Genomic DNA, 25,099 nt, shown 5'->3' with positions numbered 1-25,099 from the left:
AACATAATGGTCTGCCTGATCACAAATGACTGAGAGGGATACATTTTGAACTTTTTAATTTAATAAAAAAAACATGAAAAGTTTGTCAATGTCCTGTGTTATTAAATGGGCGGTTGGTTACTACCAGATTAACATCTCTTTGTATGGTAAGGTCACTTTGACATTACTACAGCTGTGTTGGTGTTAAAGAACTTGAAAAGGTTTGGATGTACGGGTAATCCTGGGAAACCTCAGTGTTACACAAATCTTTTCGGAGCAATTGGTGTCTTTGAAGTAATTCGATTCTACAGGCAATTCTGCATAAAAAAATCCAAAGCGCTTTCACTATCTTATCGTATTCTAAGGTCACCTTCAGATGTTTCCCATTTTTGTTTGACAGTTGTAATCCATAGGAACACTTTACGTAAACTGGACATGGAACTATTCAGAAATTTTCTTGCAACGCTGCTCGATATAGGATAAAAATTGTACTGCTCCAGTTGTATATCCGGATGTTTCTACCAAGAGAGTTGCATGTAAGTTGGAGACGACATGTTTAGCCATTATGTTTCTGTCCGATGGAATCATAAGGAATTCCATGTGAGATGGTCATAAGTGCCTCCCCCGCAATTGCTTCTGTGTCCCCACAATAATCGTGGTTTAACTATGCAGTCAAGTGCAAAATCTGCTCCATCAAAGATTGGTTCTGTACAAAACCTATATGTGACAATTATATGGCATCACATATTAAATATGTCCTTTTTCATCTGTTCAAGCCATATTAAATGTAATTTAAAAAATAGTTAATTTTTTTGTTCCATGAAAAGTTATACAATTTTCCGAAACAGATTCTGTTTTTATCAAAATCTGTCCTGATTATGTGATGACCATGATACCCAGCTTATTTTAGTTAATCAGAGTAGTGTCTTATAAGGAGTTGTGCAGCTATGTACCCAGCACATGACCAGGACACATCACGGTCCCACCTTCTGCGGGAGCCAGCGCATAATTCTGCTGGATGTGCATTCAAGGATGTACATTTAGCTGCAATGCATTGCACCTCAATACAAGCTGCCAGCCAGAGGCTGGCAGCTGACGTCAGGGTACAAGTCACTGGCCTCTGTGCCGGCTACAGAAGAGGACTCTGCGCTGTGTTGGAGTGGAGGAAGGTGAGTAGAATCTTTTTTTTTTCATGTGTTAAAGAACAGCATCAGAACAGGGGACAAATATACCAGGAAGGGCCCAGGATGACAGCCATATATACCAGGATGGGGTGCATATATATCAGGATAGTCCCAGGATGGGGGACATACATACCAGGATGGGGGACATGTATACCAGGATGGAGGACATACAGTATCACCAGAATGGGAGACATGTATACCAGGATGGAGGACATACTGTATATACCAGGATGGGTCCAGAATGGGCGACATATATACAATGATGGGGGACATATATACCAAGATGAGCGACATATATACCAGGATGGGCCCAGCATAAAGGGACTATAATTTGCAATAAAATGCAAATTAATTATGTAAAAATCATACAATATGATTTTCCGAATTTTTTTAGATTGTGTCTCTCACAGTTGAAGTGTACCTATGATAACAATTACAGACCTCTCCATTCTTTGTAGGTGGGAAAACTTGCAAAATTGGAAGTGTATCAAATACTTATTTTCCGCACTGTGTATACCAGGATGGGGGACATATATACCAGGATGGGTCCAAGATCAGGGACAAATTAACCGGGGGGGGCCCCAAGATGGAGGCTCTACAGTATATACCTGGAAGGGGCCCAGGATGTGGAACATTAATACATAATGCATGAGGGGGGGCAACACGTATGTTCTAATAGGTTTTAGAACGCTGCAAGTGCCCATACATCTAACCAATATGCAGGGGGAGGTCTAAATTTTACATTAGGGCCCATCGGACTCTAGTTATACCACTGCAAGGACAGTGGAACTGAGCATTGAAGGGTTCTAAAATAAATAACAATAAATTAAAGCAAAAACAGATCTTGATTCTTATGGTATTTTTTTCATTTTGTATATGCAAATTGCCTCTTCAGAGGGGAAGAGGAATTGAACTCTATAGCGCCACCTGTTGGATGCAGCAATCCTACAAGTTACTATTGACACTTTAACGAGTCGTGCAATATGACTTAAGATAAAAGCCAAATCAGAATCTCAATTTGCAGACAGTGTTTCGGGCTATTGCCCCTCGTCAGTGCAAAGTATGAGATCTGATTTAGCTGGGTGAGAGGTAAATAAGCCTCCTTAACTTGGCATGTCGGAGACGATATGTCACTTTCCACAAGGAGAAAGGTTACCCCTTAGACTTTATTTTATATAAGCATTTTCATCATTTGCAAGAGAACTGTAATCTGAATTTAGATATTCTTGTGCTTAGTATAATGAATAAATGGAGCAATTGCCAAAAGCAACCAACTCCACTTTTTGTGGCAGATTCTTTCTCCACTTTATCCACTTTCACAAACCTGATGAAGGGCTTATTGTCTGAAACTCTCTCTCTGTTATATTTGGAGTATATCAACACATCAACCAACGGAGCCGGTCTCACACCTCTTTATGTAACCTGTGATTTGGAAACTCTGATAATGGATGTATATTTATATTCTGTTTATTGAAACTTAAATGACAGTGAAATATATTATTTTTTTATTGTACTTCAGATCTCAGTACTCAGTCTGTAGGTAAATGAGCTCAATATGTTACATACAATATATCCCTTCTCGGACTCCCGTATACTGAAAGTCGCTGGGCTGTAGCTTTTTTCTGCTTCCATAGCAGTTGACAGAACAGACAGAGGGACTTGTTTAGCCCAAGGCTGCACCGCTATGGGATTCTGCTTTCAGATACTGACAGTACATCACAATGCTATGAAAACACACATTATTTAGATTTCTCATATATGCTTGACATGCTTATTATCCATTTATCTTGGTACTTGTAAAATCCAATCTGACAAGTTTAAAATAATCTGCAAATTTATATATACATTATATATGTTTATGCTTAGAAACATTTTTAACAGAGATGAGGCTTTCATGCTTGTATATAACGTTCCAAATGTGCCGAATGATATTGGTCATTTTAGTATTAGGGATGAAAAGGGGATATCCACCAGAACACAGTGACTCCTCATCCCTCCAAACCTGCCCAAATGACTCCTTACATACAGCCCACTGGCAGACACAGACCAAAAAGGGCCCATGTGCAAGAACAGTATTTGGGCCCTTTACAGTACAAGAGCTCTTCATAATGCAATTTCACCTGCCTTTTAGGTGGAAATGGACCCCCTTACTTCTTGGGCCCCTGTTCGGCTGCACAGGTTGCATCAATGATGTGTCTGCCCCTAATACAGCCCGTATTTACAGGTGCTTCTCACAAAATTAGAATATCCTCAAAAACTGAATTTATTTCAGTTCTTAAATACAAAAAGTAAAACTCACATATTATATAGAGTCATTACAAACAGTGATCTATTTCAAGTGTTTATTTCTGTTAATGTTGATGATTATGGCTTACAGCCAATGAAAACACAAAAGTCATTATCTCAGTAAATTAGAATACTTTATAACAACAGCTTGAAAAATGATTTTAATATCCGAAATGTTGGCCTACTGAAATGTATGTTCAGTAAATGCACTCAATACTTGGTCGGGGCTCCTTTTGCACCAATTACTGCATCAATGCGGCGTGGCATGGAGGCGATTAGCCTGTGGCACTGCTGAGGTGTTATGGAAGCCCAGGTTGGTTTGATAGCAGCCTTCAGCTCGTCGGCATTGTTGGGTCTCTCATCTTCCTCTTGACAATACCCCATAGATTTTCTATGGAGTTAAGGTCAGGTGAGTTTTCTGGCCAATCAAGCACAGTGATATTATTGTTTTTAAACCAGGTATTGGTATTTTTGGCAGTGTGGACAGGAGGCAAGTCCTGCTGGAGAATGAAATTTCCATCTCCATAAAGCTTGTCGGCAGAGGGAAGCATGAAGGGCTCTAAAATTTCCTGGTAGACGGCTGCGCTGACTTTGGTCTTGATAAAACACAGTGGACCTACACCGGCAGATGACATGGCTCCCCAAACCATCACTGATTGTGGAAACTTCACACTAGACCTCAAGCAGCTTGGATTGTGGCCTCTCCACTCTTCCTCCAGACTCTGGGACCTTGATTTCCAAATAAAATACAAAATTTACTTTCATCTGAAAACAACACCTTGGACCACTAAGCAACGGTCCAGGTCTTTTTCTCCTTGGCCCAGGTAAGATGCTTCTGGCGTTGTCTATTGGTCATGAGTGGCTTGACACAAGGAATGCGACACTTGTAGCCCATGTCCTGGATACGTCTGTGTGTGGTGGCTCTTGAAGCAATGACTCCAGCAGCAGTCCACTCCTTGTGAATCTCTCTCAAATTTTTGAATGGCCTTTTCTTAACAATCCTTTCAAGGCTGCGCTTATCCCGGTTGCTTGTGCACCTTTTCCTACCACACTTTTTCCATCCACTCAACTTTCCATTAATCTGTTTGGATACAGCACTCTGTGAACAGCCAGCTTCTTTAGCAATGACCTTTTGTGGCTTATCCTCCTTGTGGAGTGTGTCAATGACTGCTTTCTGGACATCTGTCAAGTCAGCAGTTTTCCCCGTGATTGTGGAGCCTGCTGAAACAGACTAAGGGACCTTTTTAAACTTGCAGGAAGCCTTTGCAGATGTTTTTTGTTAATTATTCTAATTTATTGAGATAATTACTTTTGTGTTTTCATTGGCTGTAAGCCACAATCATAAACATTAACAGAAATAAACACTTGAAATAGATCACTCTGTTATGACTTTATATAATATATGAGTTTCCCTTTTTGTATTGAAGAACTGAAATAAATTACATTTTTGATGATATTCTAATTTTGTGAGAAGCACTTGTATGTGTTTTACTTCATTTTTTAGTATGTGCTCTTTTTAATGTTTTGCAGATGAGATAATAAAGCTATGATGGAGCAGCTGGGTACCAGGACCAGTAAAGGGAAAAGTCCTGATCTGGTAAACCACAAAAATAAAAAAGAGAGGCATTTGGGCAAAGGAATCGTTGCTGCTGCAGGACTATCTCTGGCCACCAGGGGAATGTGTGCTCCAGTAAGAAGTAGAATGAGAGCATAGGCAAAAAAGGGATACAGACATAAGTGACTATTCAGATAGGTGGGTCCCCGGTGGCTTCTACCCTCCCGCTGCCCTGGAGTGATAGGTCTCTGACTACATGCATAGGCAGAGATCTGTCAATCAAGGGCAGTGGAGTGAAAGCACCAGGGACACACCTGTCTTGACTAGTCTCACGCATGGCTCAGTCCCCTGGTCACATCTAAGGTGTGTTTTTCTCTGAAACGTTGCAGCGCTTCAGTCAAACATACCTGGCAGAAGTCATACAGCCAGTGCCTGATACATGCTACCTGTAGATCGCGCATGTGGGTTAGCTGTGCGGGGACCATTATACTGTGTGGGGTGGTTATGGGGGAAATCATACTGTATGGGGGCAGTGAATGCCATCATACTGTACAGGGGGCTTTGGCGGACATCATACTTTATATAGTGGCCTGTGGTGGATATCATACTGTGTGGGGGTCTGTGGTGCACCTGATACTGTATATTGGGGGCTGTGGTGACCACCTTACTGTGTGGAGTGCTGTGGGGCATAATACTTTGTGTGGGGTTTGTGAGGCAATTATACTGTGTGGGGTCATCATAACGTGTGGGGGCATAATACTTTACGTGGGTCATGAAAGGGATATCATAGTGGGTGAGACCACTTAGGGGCTACAGTAGGGGCAAAATAAATGTGTAAGTGCAGCAATACATATCCTGCTCCATTTCTCAAAAAGTTGAGAGAAATACACTTCTTTGACAGTGACGTGATAGGACTTTTGCTCTGAGGCCTGTTATTACTATGTGTGTCCCTGCTAAGGAGCCTTATTACAATAAATAGGCACTGAGGGTCATTATTATAAGGAGGCCCATTGGGGGATCATTATCATTACAAGGGAAGCAAGGAGGCATTATTATTATAAGAAAGCCCAGGGGAGTATTACGAGGGGGTATAGGGTCATTATGATACAACGTTAAGGGGGATTAGTAGGAGGCACAGTGGAATTATTATAAGGCAGCACAAGGGGACATTACTATATGATGCTGTATAGCTGTAAGGAGGCATAGGGGAGAAAAAATACTATGGAGAACAGAGGACCCTATGCGGCCACCTTTTCGGCGATGTAATTGTGGATTTTGCCTGCAACACCTTGAAAATGCAGCAGCCTCCGGTTGTCTAGCTGAGCCTGGTTGTTCTCCACTAGTTTAGGGGCCGGTCCCCTCTGCAGCCTGATCCCTCGACTTCAGCGTAGATTCGGGCGCACGGGTGGCCTCTGCACTCGCCGTGCCCCTGGGATCCCCTCTGTTCCTACTGGAGCCCTCCTCACTGCTTCTCTCTTCCCTTCTCCTGGGCCTCTCTCACTGGGCCCTGCTCCTTCCTCTACTCCTCCTGAGCAGAGCTCCTCCTGAGTTCCTGCTCCCAACTCTCACTCTGACTCTCTTCTCAGAACTGATCTCCTTCTAGATGGTTCCCCTTCTTCTTATACTCTTCCTGTCCGTGCTCCCCTGATCTACTTCCTCCAACCACCTCCTCTACCTAGTTCCACCCTCCAGCTAGGGACCAGGGACTGTGCTCTCCCTTAGGAGCAATCTTGCCCTTCTCTACTGAAGTGGAGTGTATTGGATGTGGGTGTGTGGGTCCCGGGTATTACTCCCTCCTTACCTGAGAGTGGGGTACCACACCTCTGGGTGAGATGCAGTACCTCTGTGGCAACTGAACCCGCAGGGGCGCCACACTTGGAGTGGGTGATCATGCGACTGCAAGAATGCGATTTGCATACATGCGGTCACATGCTGACTAGACATGCACAGCCTTGTTCAATGCAAGTGAATTTAGCAACGTTTAGTCGGAATGTGGCCGGAGGTGTGGAAATCCAATACTTGTGGTCACATGACCGCCCGCTTCCAATGCCGGCACCAGAGAATCCTGACAGTGCGTGCTGTGAGGATTCACAAGTCTGAAGTCACGTAACCTTTAACCTCAAGCCTGGACAACCCCTCTAACGATCAGTATGGTGATATTATCTCTACTGTATCTGCTGGTAATATTTGGCTATGGTTTCTTAATATTTGTGTTATATTGCAATATTATTATTAATCAACCTTATATAGCGGTATTATTGATATTATTAAAAATATTGTTCTTGTAGTGAATCTTGATTTCCTCCAGGCAGGATGAGATTAGTAATAGATCTTCCATCTGAGCCTTGTGTGCTTTCAAATGCTGAATTTCAGTCCCAAGTCCACAGTGTTATACCATGTGAGCGCTGCAGCCAATCAGCGGCCACTATTGGGCTGATGGGCCCTCACTTTCCTGGGAAAAATCTTGAACAAATTTGGCTGATTGGCTGCAGCGGTCACTCAGTATAACAATGTCACAGGAGACCTGAAGCCCTTTGTAGAAGGCGAGTAAAAGTATTAGTTTTATTTTCTATGGGGCACTATTGCATTTAAGAAAGGCCTATCCAAGTAGTGGACCACCCCTTTAACTTTTTTTAAGCCCTTGAGCTATTATTTATCGGCAGATCCAGCTTCTAGTAATCGCATCCAATGCTAAGTGTATGTGTACGGAGCACAGGCCGCGCAATCCCTGCTGGCACTGCAGTCCGCCACATCTCCCGGTGCTGTGCGCAGACACTCACCAGCCATTAGAGCAGGAAAGTGACCACTAGTGATGGGTAGCTCCTGAACGAGCCGGCTCTAAGAGCCGGCTCTTTATAGTGAATCATGAGTCGGCTCCTGGCAGGGAGCCAATTGAAATTTAAACGGCTCTTTGCCAGTTCACGTTCCACAGTCAGTCCCCTCTTGCCCCTCCCCTCCCTCCCCTCTGGCCCTGCCCCACCCCGCCCCTCCCTCCCCTCTGGCCCTGCCCCACCCCGCCCCTCCCCTCTGACCCTGCCCCTGCCCCTCCCTCCCCTCTGGCCCTGCCCCTCCCGGCCCCTCCCTCCCGGCAGTAGTCACTCTGATCTTATCCAGGAGACTGAGAATTCCTGCTCCTCCTGCTGAGGCACATAGCACTGACTCACAGCCCCGCCCCCCTCCAATCTGTGACAAGCAAGCAGCAGTCAGGCAGTCAGGCACTTTATTAAAGGAACACTGACATCTGGATTTAGCATGTTTATAGTTATTTACCGCCAGCTTTTAAATCCTCGCTGAGCGAGGGAGAAACAGCGGATGTAAATGTGCGTCCCTTGTTCTCTCCCATTCACTTGAATGGAAGAGAACAAATGATCCAGCGATGCATATGGGCAGGGCAGATAAGGATCTCCTCTGCAAACATACCATCGCTGGATTGAGCATCACTGGATCGCAGGCTCGGGTGCTGCATGGTCCATGCGGTCAGTCAGCGAGCGCTGGCTGACAACATGGTCGCATCCTGTGTGTCTTTTGCTGAATAGGGCTCCGGCACAGGACAACTTCCATGGAAACCCATGTAAACAGTTACATATGGAATACCAGCAGGATTGAAGCAGAATTTTTAAAATAAGTATATGGAGAATATACCTATTTTAAAAAGTTCTCTTCAATTAATGGCACTAATGCCCATGTGATCCAACCCCTTTAATGACATTATATTAGTGATGGCAAAAGACATTGGTCCTTGATGGGACACCAAAAAAAACAGTCTTTTCCAAAACAGATAATAACAGAAGAAATAAACTGAATCAGTCCATCCAAGCTATGGCACTTAGTTTATCTATCCAATGGGCCCTAAAGACAATTTTAGGCTGCCTTCACACTTTGTGGATTTGCAGCGGAGTTTCCATGCAGATCATCAGCGTGGAAATTCCATGGCATTTACAGAAGCCAACAGTGGCAATGGTTTTTATCCAAAACACATTCTCACTTCGTGGAAAAATTCAGAATCTGACATAAGGTGTGAAATTGGCTTCAGCAGCAGCATGTGAATATGTGCCGAATATCCGATATGCGAAATTCATTGCAGTCAATGGACAGGTGAATTCCGCAGCAAATTCCTTATCTAAATCCGCCTGGATGCAGCTGCGACATTTGACACTGCAGTTTTGCTGCAGACTGTTTGCAGCAGACAGCCCACAGCGAACTCTCCAAGTGTGAAGGTAGCTTTAAAATGTGGCACTGATAATTAGTATCTTGTTGGTATTTTGCATGTTCATTTTGTGTTTGTTAAAGTTTTTACAGCAAATAATATAAAATCTGGTTATTCTGGAAACTATTCTGTTTTATGTCATAAATTGGCACATGTGTAGATTTTTACTAAAAGGTATACAATCATGGGTTAAAACATACCAGAATTTGGCTTCAAATTTAAAGCCAAAGGTAATAGGAAATGAAGAGCCATTTTCGGAGCCAAAAGAGCCGGCTCACCAAAAAATCGCATTTTATCCATCACTAGTGACCACGCCCTCTTATCACCTCCCACATCGGCTAACGTCGGACTCCTCCCACCCATGTGACTGATCACGCGGCAATGACGTCATCAAAGGTCCTTTACCCACATAATCCCATAGGCTCTACCAAGAATTGCTGTAAAAGAGCTGCCGTGTATGCAGTGTGCGTCCTCCCTGCCGAGCACAGCGGCCACCGACACCGCACCGACTGCGGCCAGATACCAGACCCCTCCGCCTGCAGACAATACCCCGGGTCATGTGACAAGGATCACATGACATCGTGCAACCAGGAAGTGAAGCTGATAGTGGAGCAGAAGCGACATGGAGAGATACGATAAAGCGGCTCTGAATGCGGCCAACATTCCGCCCGCGGAGTTCAGGCAGTAAGTGAGGGCGGCGGCGCGGGCTGGAGTGTGGAGCACTATAGGCAGTGTGTCTGGTAACTGCAGTGTGGGAATGAATGGAGGACAATGCCCTGTGTGCAGTGACGTGTGCAGCGCCCCCCTGTGTGTCCTCCTCAGTCACGGCTCGCTCACACTACCGTATTTTCACTCCGAGTACTGTCTGTAAAAAAAAAAAAAAAGAAAAAGGAACGTACACGGACAGCACTCGGACCAATATTATTCAATGGGACTGTGCAGATGAGCAGTTTTTTTCTGACCGAATGCAAAAATAAAATCAGGTGAGACCCATTCAAGTCTATGGGTCCATAAAAAAAAAAATCTGCTACAATATGGAGCCACAGTATGTCATCGGATTATTACTGACACATTCAATTCTGTAACATGGGAAACTGTAAATGATGGCTTTATACTCTGTGTACCTGGCCTAATATGGGGGTCCTACTAATAATTCTATGATGGGGGCATCCTTAATAGGGTTGTCCTGGTTTAGGGTGACTGCAGTCTTGTGAATCTGGGAGTGGGGGGGGGTGTGACCGCAGGTATATGATCTGCATAAATCTGGCCACCTTCCGACTAGACGTGTCCGGCCTCGCTCAATTAACTTGCACTGATCTAGTCTGCATGTGATCGCATGAATGCAGATTGCATAGTTGGCACTGGTAGCGACGAGTCCTTACAGTACACACTGTAAGAATTCACATAGGGTGACTGCAGACTTGTACCCTAAGGCCAGATAACCCCTTTGTAGCAACATGTGATATAGTGAGGTGTACAGAAACTGTCCACTCCATTCGTCTGCAGGATTCCTGCCAGTGTCGTACACACAGACACACACACACCACTTACTGATCCTTGGGTGGCCTATACAAAACCCAGCTCATCGCTGTATAAACACTAGTGCTCAGACAGATTATAATAGTTATACATATATGCACATGATCATAAATGCAATCATATTCTAAAAATCTGCTATAATAAATGTATGCAGCTGGGTCCAGTGCGAGCACTTCTTATGCAGAAAGCACAGTAACGTGTATTCATCATGGTCTCACCTCGTCTTATTCCATCTTCACATTCTCATTTCTTACTTGGCTGCTGATAATTTTTAGTCTGACCATTACAGGCTGAAACTTTATATATTTTTTTAATAAACATTGCTGACTTGGCCTTAGTCCACACTACTGTCCAATGTCAATGGTATCCATTAGTACATTCCTGCAGAAACCTCAATCCTATCCAGTCTGTGTTCTGTATAACAGAGCCCTGCTGTAATGTTTAGGCAACAAACCTGAAGTGCCGATCAGTTGTCTGACTGTCAGGGTAATAATAAGAAGCCTGCGATGGGGTAAACACTATAACCAGTAGAATCCAATGTGGCTTTTGTAGGAACTGGTTTTTCATGGGCTCAGGAGAATACAGTAAACAGGAGCCAATGCTGAATACTGAGTCTATGCTACTTTTGTAGATGTGCATGTATAAAAGATCAGGCTTTTCAGAGTATGGGGGGGGCACCCAACCCATCTTTATAGCTATCTGTTTGGATTTTTTTCTTCACTCACAAATTTGGTCTGTAAAAAAAACAAATTGCTCATTTGCACAGTCCCATAGAATAACATTGGTCTGAGTGTTTTTCCATTTTTTCACAGCCAGCACTCAGACCAACTATCATGTCATGCTTTCACACCTGACATTTTGATGTTGTTTTTTATGCATGTTTTTAAAGGCAAAATTAGAACTAGATTAAAAAAAGTTAAATCTTACTTGCCTATATAATTTCACAAACTTTAAGAACCGCTCTTCACTTCTTGACCCGGTGTCAAAAATTGTGTTTTTAGTAGGTGAATGAGCACTGTTTGGAATGTTGGTTACTGCAGTCATACATACTATTTATACCATAATAGCTGGCAGAAAGGAAATAACTATTCACCAAAAGAGGAACAATCATTGCTCATCTATTATGGAGCCTAAAGTCTCAAAATGCAAGTGTGAAGAATGAAAGGAGTTTACCAATAGTTTGAGATACACTAATGGGTCTCTATGAATATACAATTGGAATCAGAATGATATAACCCCTATTGTAAATCATGTTTATTAGCAAAGTTTCCAAACTTTCTTTTGTTTGTTCTTATATTGGTTTATTGCAATGTAAATGGATCAGTACAACTAATAGAAAAAGTGGCTTCTCTAAATACAGCACAAAATGCCACTTTGGGCAGGGCTTCGGAGTCGGTATAAAATGGACCAACTCCAGCTCCTAAAATAAATAATAAATTGGGTACAGTAGTTCAATGCAGTTTGTGGGGAATATTTTTTTCATAAGAATTTGAGAAAGTTATGAAATGTCCTATAAATGTCTGTTCAATTCCTGATCTAAGGGTCTAGACTTTTAGCTGATAAATTTACTGTAGCACAGATTCATATCACTTAAACATGAGCCATGTATGAGGGAGTCGTGGAGTCGCTGTCATGGAAATTGAGGAGTCGGAGGTTTGGCTTACCAACCCACAGCCCTACTTTGGGGCCTTGTTCCACATTATCTGCGACTCTGGTCCAAACATGATGTATGACCAGACACCGACTCCTGGTGATCACATTGATCAGAGTCATCGGACCGTTTTTCTTGGATGGAGAGAAAATGGTCGTGTGCACCTGCCTTTAGGCTACGTTCACATGATTGTATATTCAGTCTAAGTGATGTCCGTGGAAAAAACTGATGTCATATGGAAAGCACTGGGACCAATGTTATTCAAGTGGGCCGATCAGATGAGCGGTTTTTCGCACAGGCCAAATGTCTGTATGAATAAAATTACAGCATACACTAGTGTATATTGTATTTCTGGTGATCAAAATGACCATCGTATCTTATATTGGTCATCCGTATAACATCCAGTTTTTGCGGATACAATGTCATTATTAACAAACTTTTTTAGGTCTTGTAAATTTTATTCACCGCTGATTGCTGAAAAATCGTCTATTTTTTTTTTCTGGATGGAAATGGAACAATGTTTTATACTCTTGTGTGTATGTAGCCTTACTATTAGCAATCCTATGTTTATTGATTCAGATATTATATAAAGATCTGGAGACTACATGTCATTGCAGTCTTTGTTAGTAAGAAACTATTGTATCTAAAGGGGTTGTCCGATCTTATGGAGAAGTCTGCAGTCACCCTACGTGACATCTAAATCCTTACAGCGTGTGCATCCCAGACTGTCGGGATTCTCCGGTGAGACCTGGCGATCCCGTTACCCCTTTTGTGCAATTAGCATACATGCAGTCACGTCTTGTCGAAATGTGGCCAGAGGTATGCAGATCGCATGTCACGTGACTGCCCGCTCTTGCTTGCAACACTGGAGAATCTTGACAGCATGTGGTGCACGCGTTGTATGGATTCAGAAGTCTGCAGTCACGTAGGATGACTGCAGACTTTCACCACAAGCCTGGACAACCCCTTTTAAGCTGCTGGACTGACACTTGCTTTTACCTTACAGAGATGACACTAATCTACTTTCCACTCTGAAGACTCTCCTGTTCTTCACCGTCTTAATGATTATGCTTCCAATTGGCCTCTACTTTTCCTCTAAGGTTTTTGTATTTGAAGGTCAGTATGTTCGTAATGATTGTTTTTTGTATGTCACATATTATCAGACCCTGCAGACTATAAATCAGTGCTACGTCTACATATACATGTGCAGATGGCACATGTGAGAAAAAAAGTGGTGTAAAAAAAAAAAGCGAGTACGACCACTTATAAAATGTAAGAGTATTTATTTATGCAGTGTCCATTAAGAAGTTTCTGCAGTTCTCGTGCATTGCTATGCTTCATAACTGCATTTAGACTGCTAAATGTGAAAGTCCCATAGTGGGACCAAGTAAAAAGTGCAAAAAAGTTAAAAACTATGCTTTATCATCATACCGCCAAACAAAAAGTGGAATAAAACACTATCAAAAAGACGAATGTAAATAAAAATGATACCACTAAAAACGTCATCTTGTCTTGCAAAAAACAAGCCGCCATACTGCCCCATCAGCCGAAAAATAAAAAAAATTATAGTGCTCAGAATAATGCCATGCAAAAATAATTCTTTTTTTTTTCTATAAAATTAGTTTTTGTTGTGCAAAAGCACCAAAACATAAAAAAATTATATAAATGTGGTATCGCCGTAATCATACTGACTTGAAGAGTAAAGCTGCCTTATTAATTGTACCACACACGGAACGGCATTAAAAAAAAAAAAAAAAAATTGTGAATTCATGGATTTTGTTCATTCTGCCTCCCAAAAATCGGAATAGAAAGCAATCAAAAAATGTCATGTGCCCAAAAATGGTACAAATAAAAACGTCAGCTCATCCCGCAAAAAAAAACAAGCCATCCCATGACACTGTCGGCGAAATATGTAAAAATCATAGCTCTCAAAGAACGGCGATGCAAAACTAGTTTTTGACAAAAAAAAATTGTCTTACTTTGTGACAGCTGGCAAACATAAAAACCCGCTATAAATCTGGTTATCGCTGTAATCACATCAGCCCGAAGAATAAAGTCATCTAATCACTTATCCCGAACGAGGAACTGCGTAAAAAAAATTATTCACCTGCTGATTTGTTCATTCTGCCTCCCAAAGATCGCAGTAAGGCTCCGATCACATTTATACTGCGCTCTACGTTGAGCTCTTACATTGGGGTTTCCGTGTACATCTCTGAAATACATGATTCAGATGGAACACACGGCTGAAGATTCCCTGTAATGAGGCAAAGGGAGGCACTGGGGACACCGTCTGGCCTGTGATCTGGCGGAGTCCGTCTTTTTATTAGTTGGGATCCATTTTCGATCAGCAATCCTTGTAAAAAATAGAAAATTGGGGGCTAAAACAACAGTTTTGTGGGAAAAATTATATAATTTTTCATTTTCACAGATGAACATTGTAAAATTTTGTGAAGCTCCTGTGGGTTCAAGGTACTCACCACACATCTAGATAAATTCCTTGAGGGGTCTAGTTTCCAAAATAGGGACACTTGTGGGGCTTTTACACTGTTTAGACACATCAGGGCTCCCCAAATACGACTTGACACCCGCAGACCATTCCATCAAAGTCTGCATTCCAAACCGCCACTCTCTTTCTGAGCTCTGCCGTGCGCCCAAACCGTAGTTTACCGCCACATATTGGGTATCTGCATATCTCCCCATATACTTATTGGAACAAGAATGGTGGCAGCACTCTGCACCATCAGAAATGAACACTCACCACTGTGAGGCTCACTGAAGGAATTTTTTTTTCTTTTTTAGTCACATGGGCACTTTATAAGCACGGAGTCACTGTTTTCTCTGCAGCATCTGTGCCTTCCCAAATACTACACATGCTCCCCTGATGACTTCTCCAAAAGGAGAAAGAAACGCGTCAGGAGGTTTTTATGGGATAAGAATAGAAGGTACGCTTGGGTACTGCCCTTGTCAGGGCAGGAGCTAACACCAGGGGCACGACCGGATAGTATTAGCCCGAGAGCAAGGTCTAACTACAGGTGCATCTCACTAAATTTGAATATAATCAAAAAGTTAACTTATTTCTGTTCTTCAATGCAAAAAGTGAAACTCGTATATTATATAGAGTCATTACAAACAGAGTGATCTATTTCAAGTGTTTATTTCTGTTAATGTTGATGATTATGGCTTACAGCCAATGAAAACATAACTCATGGCTATGTCCACACGATGCAGAAATTCCCGCCAAGATCCGCATGCATTTTTTCCTCTCCCTGGCAGAAAAAAACGCATGCGGAATTGACATACGTTTTTTCTGCCAGGGAGAAGCGTTTTTAGTTTTTTTACATGCGTCTTATGCATGCGTATTTTCAAGCACTTTTCCAAGCGATTTTGAGCATCACTTGGAAAAGGGCTTGACAAGTTGGTCACACGACATAAATCCATGCAAATGGCGTGGATTTGTATTGTGTGACCATAAAATAGTTTAAAAAAGGGAATTGCAAAGTAAAAAATATTCATACTCTCCTTCCGCCGGCTCCGGTGTCCTCCCGGCAACGATGCGCTCTCCTCTGCTCCCCGCGGTGATCTGCAAGGACCTTCGGTGACGTCATTTAGTCAGCTGATGGTCACGCGACCGCTGACGTCAGGTGATGGTCGTGTGACCATCAGCTGACTAAATGACGTCAACGAAGGTCCTTGCAGATCACCGCGGGTAGCAGAGGAGAGCGCATCGTCACCGGGAGGACACCGAGGGCGCCGGAGAGATGAGTATGATTTTTTTTTTTTTTTAAACTTTATAATTCTTTTTTTAACTTTGTAGCTACAAAGTTAAATCGCATAAGATCCGCATGTGCACATGTAGTCATGCGGATCTTATGTGGTCCACTGCAAGTCAGTGGCAGCGACTTCGCAGCGGAATCGCACTAGAATTAGTCTTGCTGCGGTTTTTACCGCAATGTGAATCCGCAGCGGAACTTTCCGCACGATGTGCACAGCACATGCGGATTTGCATTGCAGTACATGGCAGACCTATTACAAGCAATTTTAATGCGTTTTCGCTGCGAAAATCCGCCGCAAAAACGCATTAAATCCGCATCGTGTGCACATAGCCTATCTCAGTAAATTAGAATACTTTATAACACCAGCTTGAAAAATGATTTTAAAATCTTAAATGTTGGCCTACTGAAATGTATGTTCAGTAAATGCACTCAATACTTGGTCAGGGCTCCTTTTGCATCAATGCGGCGTGGCATGGAGGCGATCAGCCTGTGGCACTGCTGGGGTGTTATGGAAGCCCAGGTTGCTTTGATAGCAGCCTTCAGCTCGTCTGCATTGTTGGGTCTGGTGTCTCTCATCTTCCTCTTGAAAATACCCCATAGATTCTTTATGGGGTTAAGGTCAGGCGAGTTTTCTGGCCAATCAAGCATAATGATACTGTTGTTTGTAAACCAGGTATTGGTACTTTTGGCAGTGTGGACAGGTGCCAAGTCCTGCTGGAGAATGACATTTCCATCTCCAAAAAGCTTGTCGGCAGAGGGAAGCATGAAGTGCTCTAAAATTTCCTGGTAGACGGCTGCGCTGACTTTAGTCTTGATAAAACACAGTGGACCTACACCAGCAGATGACATGGCTCCCCAAACCATCACTGATTGTGGAGACTTCACACTAGACCTCAAGCAGCTTGGATTGTGGCCCCTCCACTCTTCCTCCAGACTCTGGGACCTTGATTTCCAAATGAAAATTGGAACTCTGGGACCTTGTGGAGTGTGTCAATGACCGCCTTCTGGACATCTCTCAAGTCAGCAGTCTTCCCCATGATTGTGGAGCCTCCTGAAACAGACTTAAGGGACCTTTTTAAATACTTGGGAAGCCTTAGCAGGTGTTTTTTGTTAATTATTTTAATTTACTGAGATTTGTGTTTTTATTGGCTGTAAGCCATAATCATCAACATTAATAGAAATAAACACTTGAATTAGATCACTCTGTGTGTAATGACTCTATATAATATGTGAGTTTCACTTTTTATATTGAAGAACTGAAATAAATTAACTATTTGATGATATTCTAATTTAGTGAGATCCACCTGTATATGGATGAAAAATCCCTGACGGTGTCTGCATGCAATGTGGGTGAGATCCACACATTTTTCCTTTATTATGCACTATGGCACTTTCTTGCTATTAAATTTATTTAACAATCAGGACACGATATAAGTATTTAGAGATTTATTCTTACAGGTATGAGACCCATATATGTATATTATCTGTAACTAGTCCTTGTCCGGACGTTATTAAGGGGATATTCTGATATGTTTAGCCAATTAATGCTGTTGGAGGATATAATTTTTTTTTTAGAGTAGAATTAAATGTTAAGTTTTAAGAGATCCCTCATGGCTGTTTGGTAGTATCAGCGTACTCAGGAGAAATCGCACAACAAATTTTGTGGTCCATTTTCTCCTGTTACCCCTGTGAAAATGAAAAAAAAATTGGCGCTAAAAGAACATTTTTGGGCAAAAAATATGATACTTTTATTTTTACAGTCAATGTTATAAACGTCTGTGACGCACCTGGGGGTTCTAGGTGCTCACCACACATCTAGATAACTTCCCTGAGGGGTGTAGTTTCCAAAATAGTGTCACTTGTGGGGGGTTTCCACTGTTTAGGCACATCAGGGGCTCTCCAAACGCAACATGGCGTCCGCTAATTATTACAGCAAATTTTGCATTCAAAAAGTCAAATGGCGCTCCTTCCCTTCCAAGCCCTGCCGTGCGCCCAAACAGTGGTTTTCCCCCACATATGGGGTATTGGCGTGCTCTGGAGAAATTGCACAACAAATGTTGGGGTTCAGTTTTTTCCTGCCACCCTTGCAAAAATAAAAAAATGTAGGTGTAAATTTAAATTTTTGTGAAAAAAGTAAAATGTTCGTTTTTTTTCTTTCACATTCCAAAAATTCCTGTGAAACACCTGAAGGGTTAATAAACTTCTTGAATGTGTTTTTGCGCACCTTGATGGGTGCAGTTTTTAAAATGGTGTCACTTTGGGGTATTTTCTGTCATGTAGAACCCTCAATCACTTCAAATGAGATGTGGTCCCTAAAAAAAAAAAAAAATCTATATTAAATTTTGTTGGTAAAATAAAAAATCGCTGGTCAACTTTTAACCCTTATAACAACAAAAAAAATTGTGCTGATGTAAAGTAGACATGTGGGAAATGTTATTTATTATCTATTTTGTGTGACATATCTCTCTAATTTAAGGGCATGAAAATTCAAAATTTGAAAATTGTAATAAATTTTGGCCAAATTTTCGGGGTTTTTTTTTTTTTTTTTTTTTCCCACAAATAAACGCAAGTGATATCGAAGAAATTTTATCACTATAATAATGTAATATGTCACACAAAAAAAAACAACAAAAAAACATTCTCCGAATTAGTAGGATCCGTTGGAAGTGTTCCAAAATTATTACCTCTTGAAGTGACACTGGTTAGAATTGTAAAAATTGGCCTGGTCATTAAGGTGAGCCTTGAGGGGATAAAGGGGTTAAAGTTTTCTTAACTCACAATTTTGTCTGAAGAAGTCAATCATCTCATGTTGAGGGGGTCCTCAACACTTCCCTGACAGATTATGTTGGGGAAGAATTGGGACGTGGCGTGGCAACCTCTTCTTGTCAAATTTATAACAAGCAGTAGCATGCATTAACCCTGAAATCTTACTCCAGTCCCTGACTGGAGTACAATTTGTGGCGAGGTGCACACCACTTAGCTCCTCACCTAATTCATTAGAGGCGTGCATATCTTAATCAGGCACCTCGTCCTCCATCTCAACCCCTCGTGAAAACCGTCATGAATATCTCCGGTCCTGATGAATCAGGGCCTCGGTGAGAATTCTCCAGAGCACACACTGCTCTCCCGTTCTCAGAATTACTGTTGATGGAGGCGAGTGTCACCAGATCTGTCCAGTAGCCTCCCAGCTTTCCATGGGTTGTGATTTCATTTGGAAGAGGCTGATGGACAGGTCAAGTGCTGGGACCATCAGCAATCAGATCAGGGGTTGGTCACTACTTTTTAATTGATGACGTATCCTCAGGAATTGATCAGATGTTGATGACTTATGGGGGTACGATACCCGGCACTCCAGCCCATCAGCTGTTAGTGGCGCTGGCCGGAATACCCCTTTAAGTTGGGGCTCCGGTGTCCCCTGATGAAGCAACCGTGAAACATTTTTAAAGATTTTCATTTGTTTGGATGTACAAAAAAAGCAAAACCTTAACCTATGTATTTTCCTTTTGCTTCTAGGTCATTATGGGATGTCCAACAAAGACAGCTACTTTTATGCTGCTATTGTGGCGGTGATCACTGTACACGTGGTTTTGGCCATGTTTGTGTACGTGGCGTGGAATGAAGGTTCTCGGCAATGGCGCGAAGGAAAACAAGACTGAGGCCACGTGACACTTCTCAGGATGAGGACTCTGCACAGAGATTTTATGTACAATATGCATTGTCATGCTGATTTAATAGTGATGACGATTTAAGTTATAAAGTAACAGATGTTTTTCTGTATTATTACATTTCGTTTATTGTGTTCTTATCATATTTCTGTATGTCTGAATGAAGCAGTCCATACATTTTTTTTTTTTTTCTGGAACCTCAGTGACTTCTTCTGCGCACCACTTGCCCATCTCTATGTAAGTTACTGCAAAATGTTGTTCACTTTTAATAACCAATAAAAGATAATTCTTTAGGATTGAGCTTTTGCTCATTTTTTATTTTTTTTTTTAATCCCATAAATCTATTAAAGTTTGACAACTTTTCTTTCTAGGCTTCATGATTTAATGATAACTTGACCTAGTTTTGCATAATAATATATCACTTTGTAGAGTTCATCATTTCCTTCCACTATTATGTCCCTACATTTACAGTTGAAACCAGAGGTTTACATAAGTCATTCACTGTAAGGGCAATGGTACCAAATACTAATCAAATGTATGTAAACTTTTGACTTTGCAGTAAGTAATAAAAATGCCTTAAAACATTCTCTCTCTCTCTCATTATTCTGGCATTTGGCAAATATTAAAAATGATGGTTATCTTAATTGACGTAAAACAGGAAAGGTTTATTCTGATTTCATGTCAGATATTGAGAAAAACATGAATGTGTCTTTTTATATAGTGTATGTAAACTTCTGGTTTCAACTGTAGATGATTATATACTTGTGAGCCCTCTTATAAACTTGTGTAAAATATATAACTGTACGATATATTTATCATCTCCTTTTATAGGGCTTGACTGGCAGAAACCACGTGAAATGTCAAACATTTCATATGTTACAAGAATTGATTCGGTTCACCATATAATATATAGGGCCTGATTTACTACATATACAGTGGGTACGGAAAGTATTCAGACCCCTTTAAATTTTTCACTCTGTTTCATTGCAGCCATTTGGTAAATTCTAAAAAGTTATTTTTTTTTCTCATTAAAGTACACTCCGCACCCCATCCTGACTGAAAAAAAAACAGAAATGTAGAAATTTTTGCAAATATATTAAAAAGAAAAATTGAAATATCACATGGTCATAAGTATTCAGACCCTTTGCTCAGTATTGAGTAGAAGCCCCCTTTTGAGCTAGTACAGCCATGAGTCTTCTTGGGAATGATGCAACAAGTTTTTCACACCTGGATTTTGGGTATCCTCTACTATTCTTCTTTGCAGATCCTCTCCAGTTCCGTCAGGTTGGATGGTGAACGTTGGTGGACAGCCATTTTCAGGTCTCTCCAGAGATGCTCAATTGGGTTTAGGTCAGGGCTCTGGCAGGGCCAGTCAAGAATGGTCACAGAGTTGTTCTGAAGCCACTCCTTTGTTATTTTAGCTGTGTGCTTAGGGTCATTGTCTTGTTGAAAGGTGAACCTTCGGCTAAGTCTGAGGTCCAGAGCACTCTGGAAGAGGTTTTCATCCAGGACATCTCTGTACTTGGCCGCATTCATGTTTCCTTCAATTGCAACCAGTCGTCCTGTCACTGCAACTGAAAAACACCCCCATAGCATCATGCTGCCACCACCATGTTGCACTGTTGGGGTTGTATTGGGCAGGTGATGAGCAGTGGCTGGTTTTCTCCACACATACCACTTAGAATTATCACCAAAAAGTTCTATCTTTGTCTCATCAGACCAGGGAATCTTATTTCTCATAGTCTGGGAGTCCTTCATGTGTTTTTGAGCAAACTCTATGCATGCTTTCATATGTCTTGCACTGAGGAGAGGCTTCCGTCTGACCACTCTGCCATAAAGGCCCGACTGGTGGAGGGCTGCAGTGATAGTTGACTTTGTGGAACTTTCTGCCATCTCCCTACTGCATCCCTGGAGCTCAGCCACAATGATCTTGGGGTTCTTCTTTACCTCTTTCTCTAAGGCTCTTCTCCCACGATTGCTCAGATTGGCTGGACGGCCAGGTCTAGGAAGACTTCTGGTGGTCCCAAACTTCTTCCATTTAAGGATTATTGAGGCGACTGTGCTCTTAGGAACCTTGAGTAATGCAGAAATTCTTTTATAACCTTGGCCAGATCTGTGCCTTGCCACAATTCTGTCTCTGAGCTCCTTGGGCAGTTCCTTTGAGCTCATGATTCTCATTTGGTCTGACATGCACTGTGAGCTGTGAGGTCTTATACAGACAGGTGTGTGCCTTTCCAAATCAAGTCCTATCAGTTTAATTAAACACAGCTGGACTCCAATGAAGGAGTAGAACCATCTCAAGGAGGATCACAAGGAAATGGACAGCATGTGACTTAAATATGAGTGTCTGAGCAAAGGGTCTGAATACTTATGACCATGTGATATTTCAGTTTTTCTTTTTTAATAAATTTGCAAAACTTTCTACATTTCTGTTTTTTTTCAGTCAAGATGTGGAGCAGAGTGTACTTTAATGAGAAAAAAATGAACTTTTTAGAATTTACCAAATGGCTGCAATGAAACAGTGAAAAATTTAAAGGGGGCTGAATACTTACCGTACCCACTGTACACCCGAAATTTGGGCTTAATTTGTTTTCAATGGACAACCACTTTAATTTTTGACAAATCAGGGTTTGCACCTTATTTTTAATTCATTTTAGACATCTTGGGTTTTTTTTCTTTAGCTTATGGGAAAGTGGATGCAGAAAAGGTCTAAATCGCAGTCTAGTGCACCAAAATATGTTGACTTTGCAGACTCAAGTAAGCCAATGAATCAATGGTATGGACTTAGACTAGACAGTCTAAACATGTTCCAGATTTATCAACCAACTTGAGACACTGAAAGATTTGGCCCCTTTTAAGGCCGTCTACTGTATGGTTATACTGTGTAAAATGTATACAGGTTTAGGATGTCTGCTCCATTTTGTGCAAATTTTATTACATAGCCTCAAAATTAATCCATCGTCAATAAATAAGAAATCAAATGAGCTTTAAAGGGAACCTGTCTTGTAATAGAAACGCTATTAATCTGTAGATATGGGGTTAATCTGCAGCTTGATAGCATTTTAAAGCCATGTGGCCCCTGCACTGAAACAGGGTATTTGTCACACGTAAGGCAGCAGAAACCCGGTGACCTATTCTCTTTATCATCTGATTGAAAGCCTAACGTTGATATGCTTTAAAATGGGTGTGCACTACCTTACAACAGTGGCTTAAAAGGAGTCTCGTCAGCACAGAATGACTGCTCAAACCAAGCGCATGCGCTCGGTGCATCATGGCGTGGCCAAACAATTAAGTACACCTTCCCACCTACTTGTTTCCTTTTTTCTCTGACTATGAAGCCAGAGCTGTCATACAAATAATAGGGGGTGAAGTTAGAGGGAAAACAAGCAAATGGGAACTTAAAGGGGTATTCCATCTCCAAGATCCCATCCCAATATGTAGTAGGTGCAATAATATTTAGAAAATATCTCAAATTAGAAATGTAGTATAGTTATTCTGATTCACTATGTCTTTCCTAATATTGCTGGACCTTAGGTATACATGTTTACGACCACTGATATAGTGACAGCTATTTGCTAGTGGTTGTAACCATGGATACCTGAGGTCCTGCAATCTGATGAAAGACATAGCAAATCAAAAGAACTCTACTACATCTCTAATTGGAGGGATTTTCTAATATTATTATTACAACTATCACATATTGGGATAGGATGTTGGAGATGAGACCACCCCTTTAAATGATTGGCCCCGCCATGATGCACCGAGTGGCTGTATTTTGTTTGAACAGTCATGCTGTGCTGACAGTCACTTTAAAAGGCCCAAGGTGGGAAAAAAAAAACATACATACCTCAATTACTGGATCGGCGGTCGCTGCTTCAAACTGGTGCCGATGACCCTTTCCATTCAAGAGGGAGAGTTTTTTTGTTCTTTGTTTCTTTTCACAAACAAGGTCTCATTAAACCACTATTTTGGAAAAGGGATAAATTCTTAAAGGGAACCTGTCACATCCTAGCTACCCTCTACACGGCCCCCATAGCATTGTTGGTGATATAATGATTGTATAACCTTTGATATACTTTGTCCTACCTTCTCGTTCAGTCATAGGGGTGTGATTCTCATATTCAGTCACTGCTGGCGCCGCCCATGTATTTGAATATTGCTCCCGGCAAGCGCTAATATTGTGGGGCACAATTGTACATGTCTGGCGGCCTGTGCATTGAGGCTGTGTGATTACCAGCTTCACTGCGTACGCGCTATGTTCCCTGCGCATGCGCTATGACCCTCTGTTCCCCGTGCGTGCGCAGTGAAGCTGGTAATCACACAGCCTCAATGCGCAGGCGGCCGCACATGTACAAATGCACATGCAATATTCAAATACATGGGTGGCGCCAGCAGTGAGTGAAGCACGCCTCTATGACTGAATACGAGCAGGTAGGATTTAAGTATATTAAAGGTTATAAAATCATTATAGGTGCACCAATTTTAATGAAAAAAAGCTTGTTAGTGATGCAAACAACGCTCTGGGGGCAGTGTAGAGGGTAGCTAGGACGGTTCCCTTTAAAAGTTTAAAAAAAAAAAAGGTCCCTGGTGTTTTCTGTACAAAAACTTTGTCATAAGTGTGTGATAGTGCAGATTACCTCCTCATCTGTATCGAGAAATAGCAACTCTTCTAGTATCCAGCAGAGGGGGCCTTCTGATTATACTGATGAGCACATTTCGTTACTCTGGAATTGAAAGTCATGTGTCAATCAAAGTGGACATAGAAGATGAATGTATGGCAGCATTTGATAATCTAGAACTCTCCTAATTCAGCATAAAAGACTGAACAGAGACAACCAATTAAAGAATTCCTTGTGATAAATTTTGTGTTGACGTTCTACAACCCGTTCAATGTATTAAAAAATATATATATTTTGAGTTTTTTTTCGTATAGAAATTACAAATCCACTTCAGAAAAATCAGGTCATTACAGCTGAAAACCAGATTGTCTGACGAACTAATAACTGACAATATAAAGATTATATAAACTGTTCAGTTTAAATGTGAACAGAATGGCTGACCTACAAAACATCATTTTCTTGTTATGGAAACATTACTTGATGGCCCCGATTTATCAAAAATGGCTTTTTTTTTTATAAAAAATTTTTTTTTTTACACCAGTTTTGATGAAGGGTCAGCTGGAATAAGATTTGTAAAATTCATATGGTGGCATTGCACATCTGCCAGCTGCCGATGCGCCAGCATAAGAAGTAAACTAGAG

The 25,099-nt window shown here is 41.6% G+C and overlaps 1 protein-coding gene and 1 long non-coding RNA gene across 2 annotated transcripts in view; one reads left to right on the top strand and one right to left on the bottom strand.

The window, feature by feature from the left end:
- LOC141154790 (uncharacterized) overlaps positions 1–7,811 on the bottom strand; it is a 36,104-nt gene extending 28,293 nt beyond the window's left edge. Inside the window, exon 1 of the long non-coding RNA XR_012247475.1 lies at positions 7,785–7,811. This is a non-coding gene — a long non-coding RNA (uncharacterized lncRNA). The remainder of the gene's footprint in view (positions 1–7,784) is intronic.
- Positions 7,812–9,567: 1,756 nt separating this feature from the next.
- Positions 9,568–20,205, top strand: VMA21 (vacuolar ATPase assembly factor VMA21). The gene is made up of 3 exons (XM_073641199.1): positions 9,568–9,895; positions 13,408–13,517; positions 19,688–20,205. Exons 1-3 carry the CDS (start codon positions 9,834–9,836, stop codon positions 19,828–19,830), a joined length of 315 nt encoding a protein of 104 aa, XP_073497300.1. The 5' UTR covers positions 9,568–9,833; the 3' UTR covers positions 19,831–20,205.
- The last annotated feature ends 4,894 nt before the right edge of the window (positions 20,206–25,099 follow it).

The sequence above is a fragment of the Phyllobates terribilis genome, unplaced genomic scaffold (genome assembly GCF_046119375.1).
Source record: "Phyllobates terribilis strain yellow unplaced genomic scaffold, ASM4611937v1 Scaffold_7__3_contigs__length_470593459, whole genome shotgun sequence".
Taxonomy (NCBI): Eukaryota; Metazoa; Chordata; class Amphibia; order Anura; family Dendrobatidae; genus Phyllobates; species Phyllobates terribilis.
The sequence above is the reverse complement of the archived record's forward strand: the minus strand, read 5'-3'. Positions and strand labels throughout refer to the sequence as shown.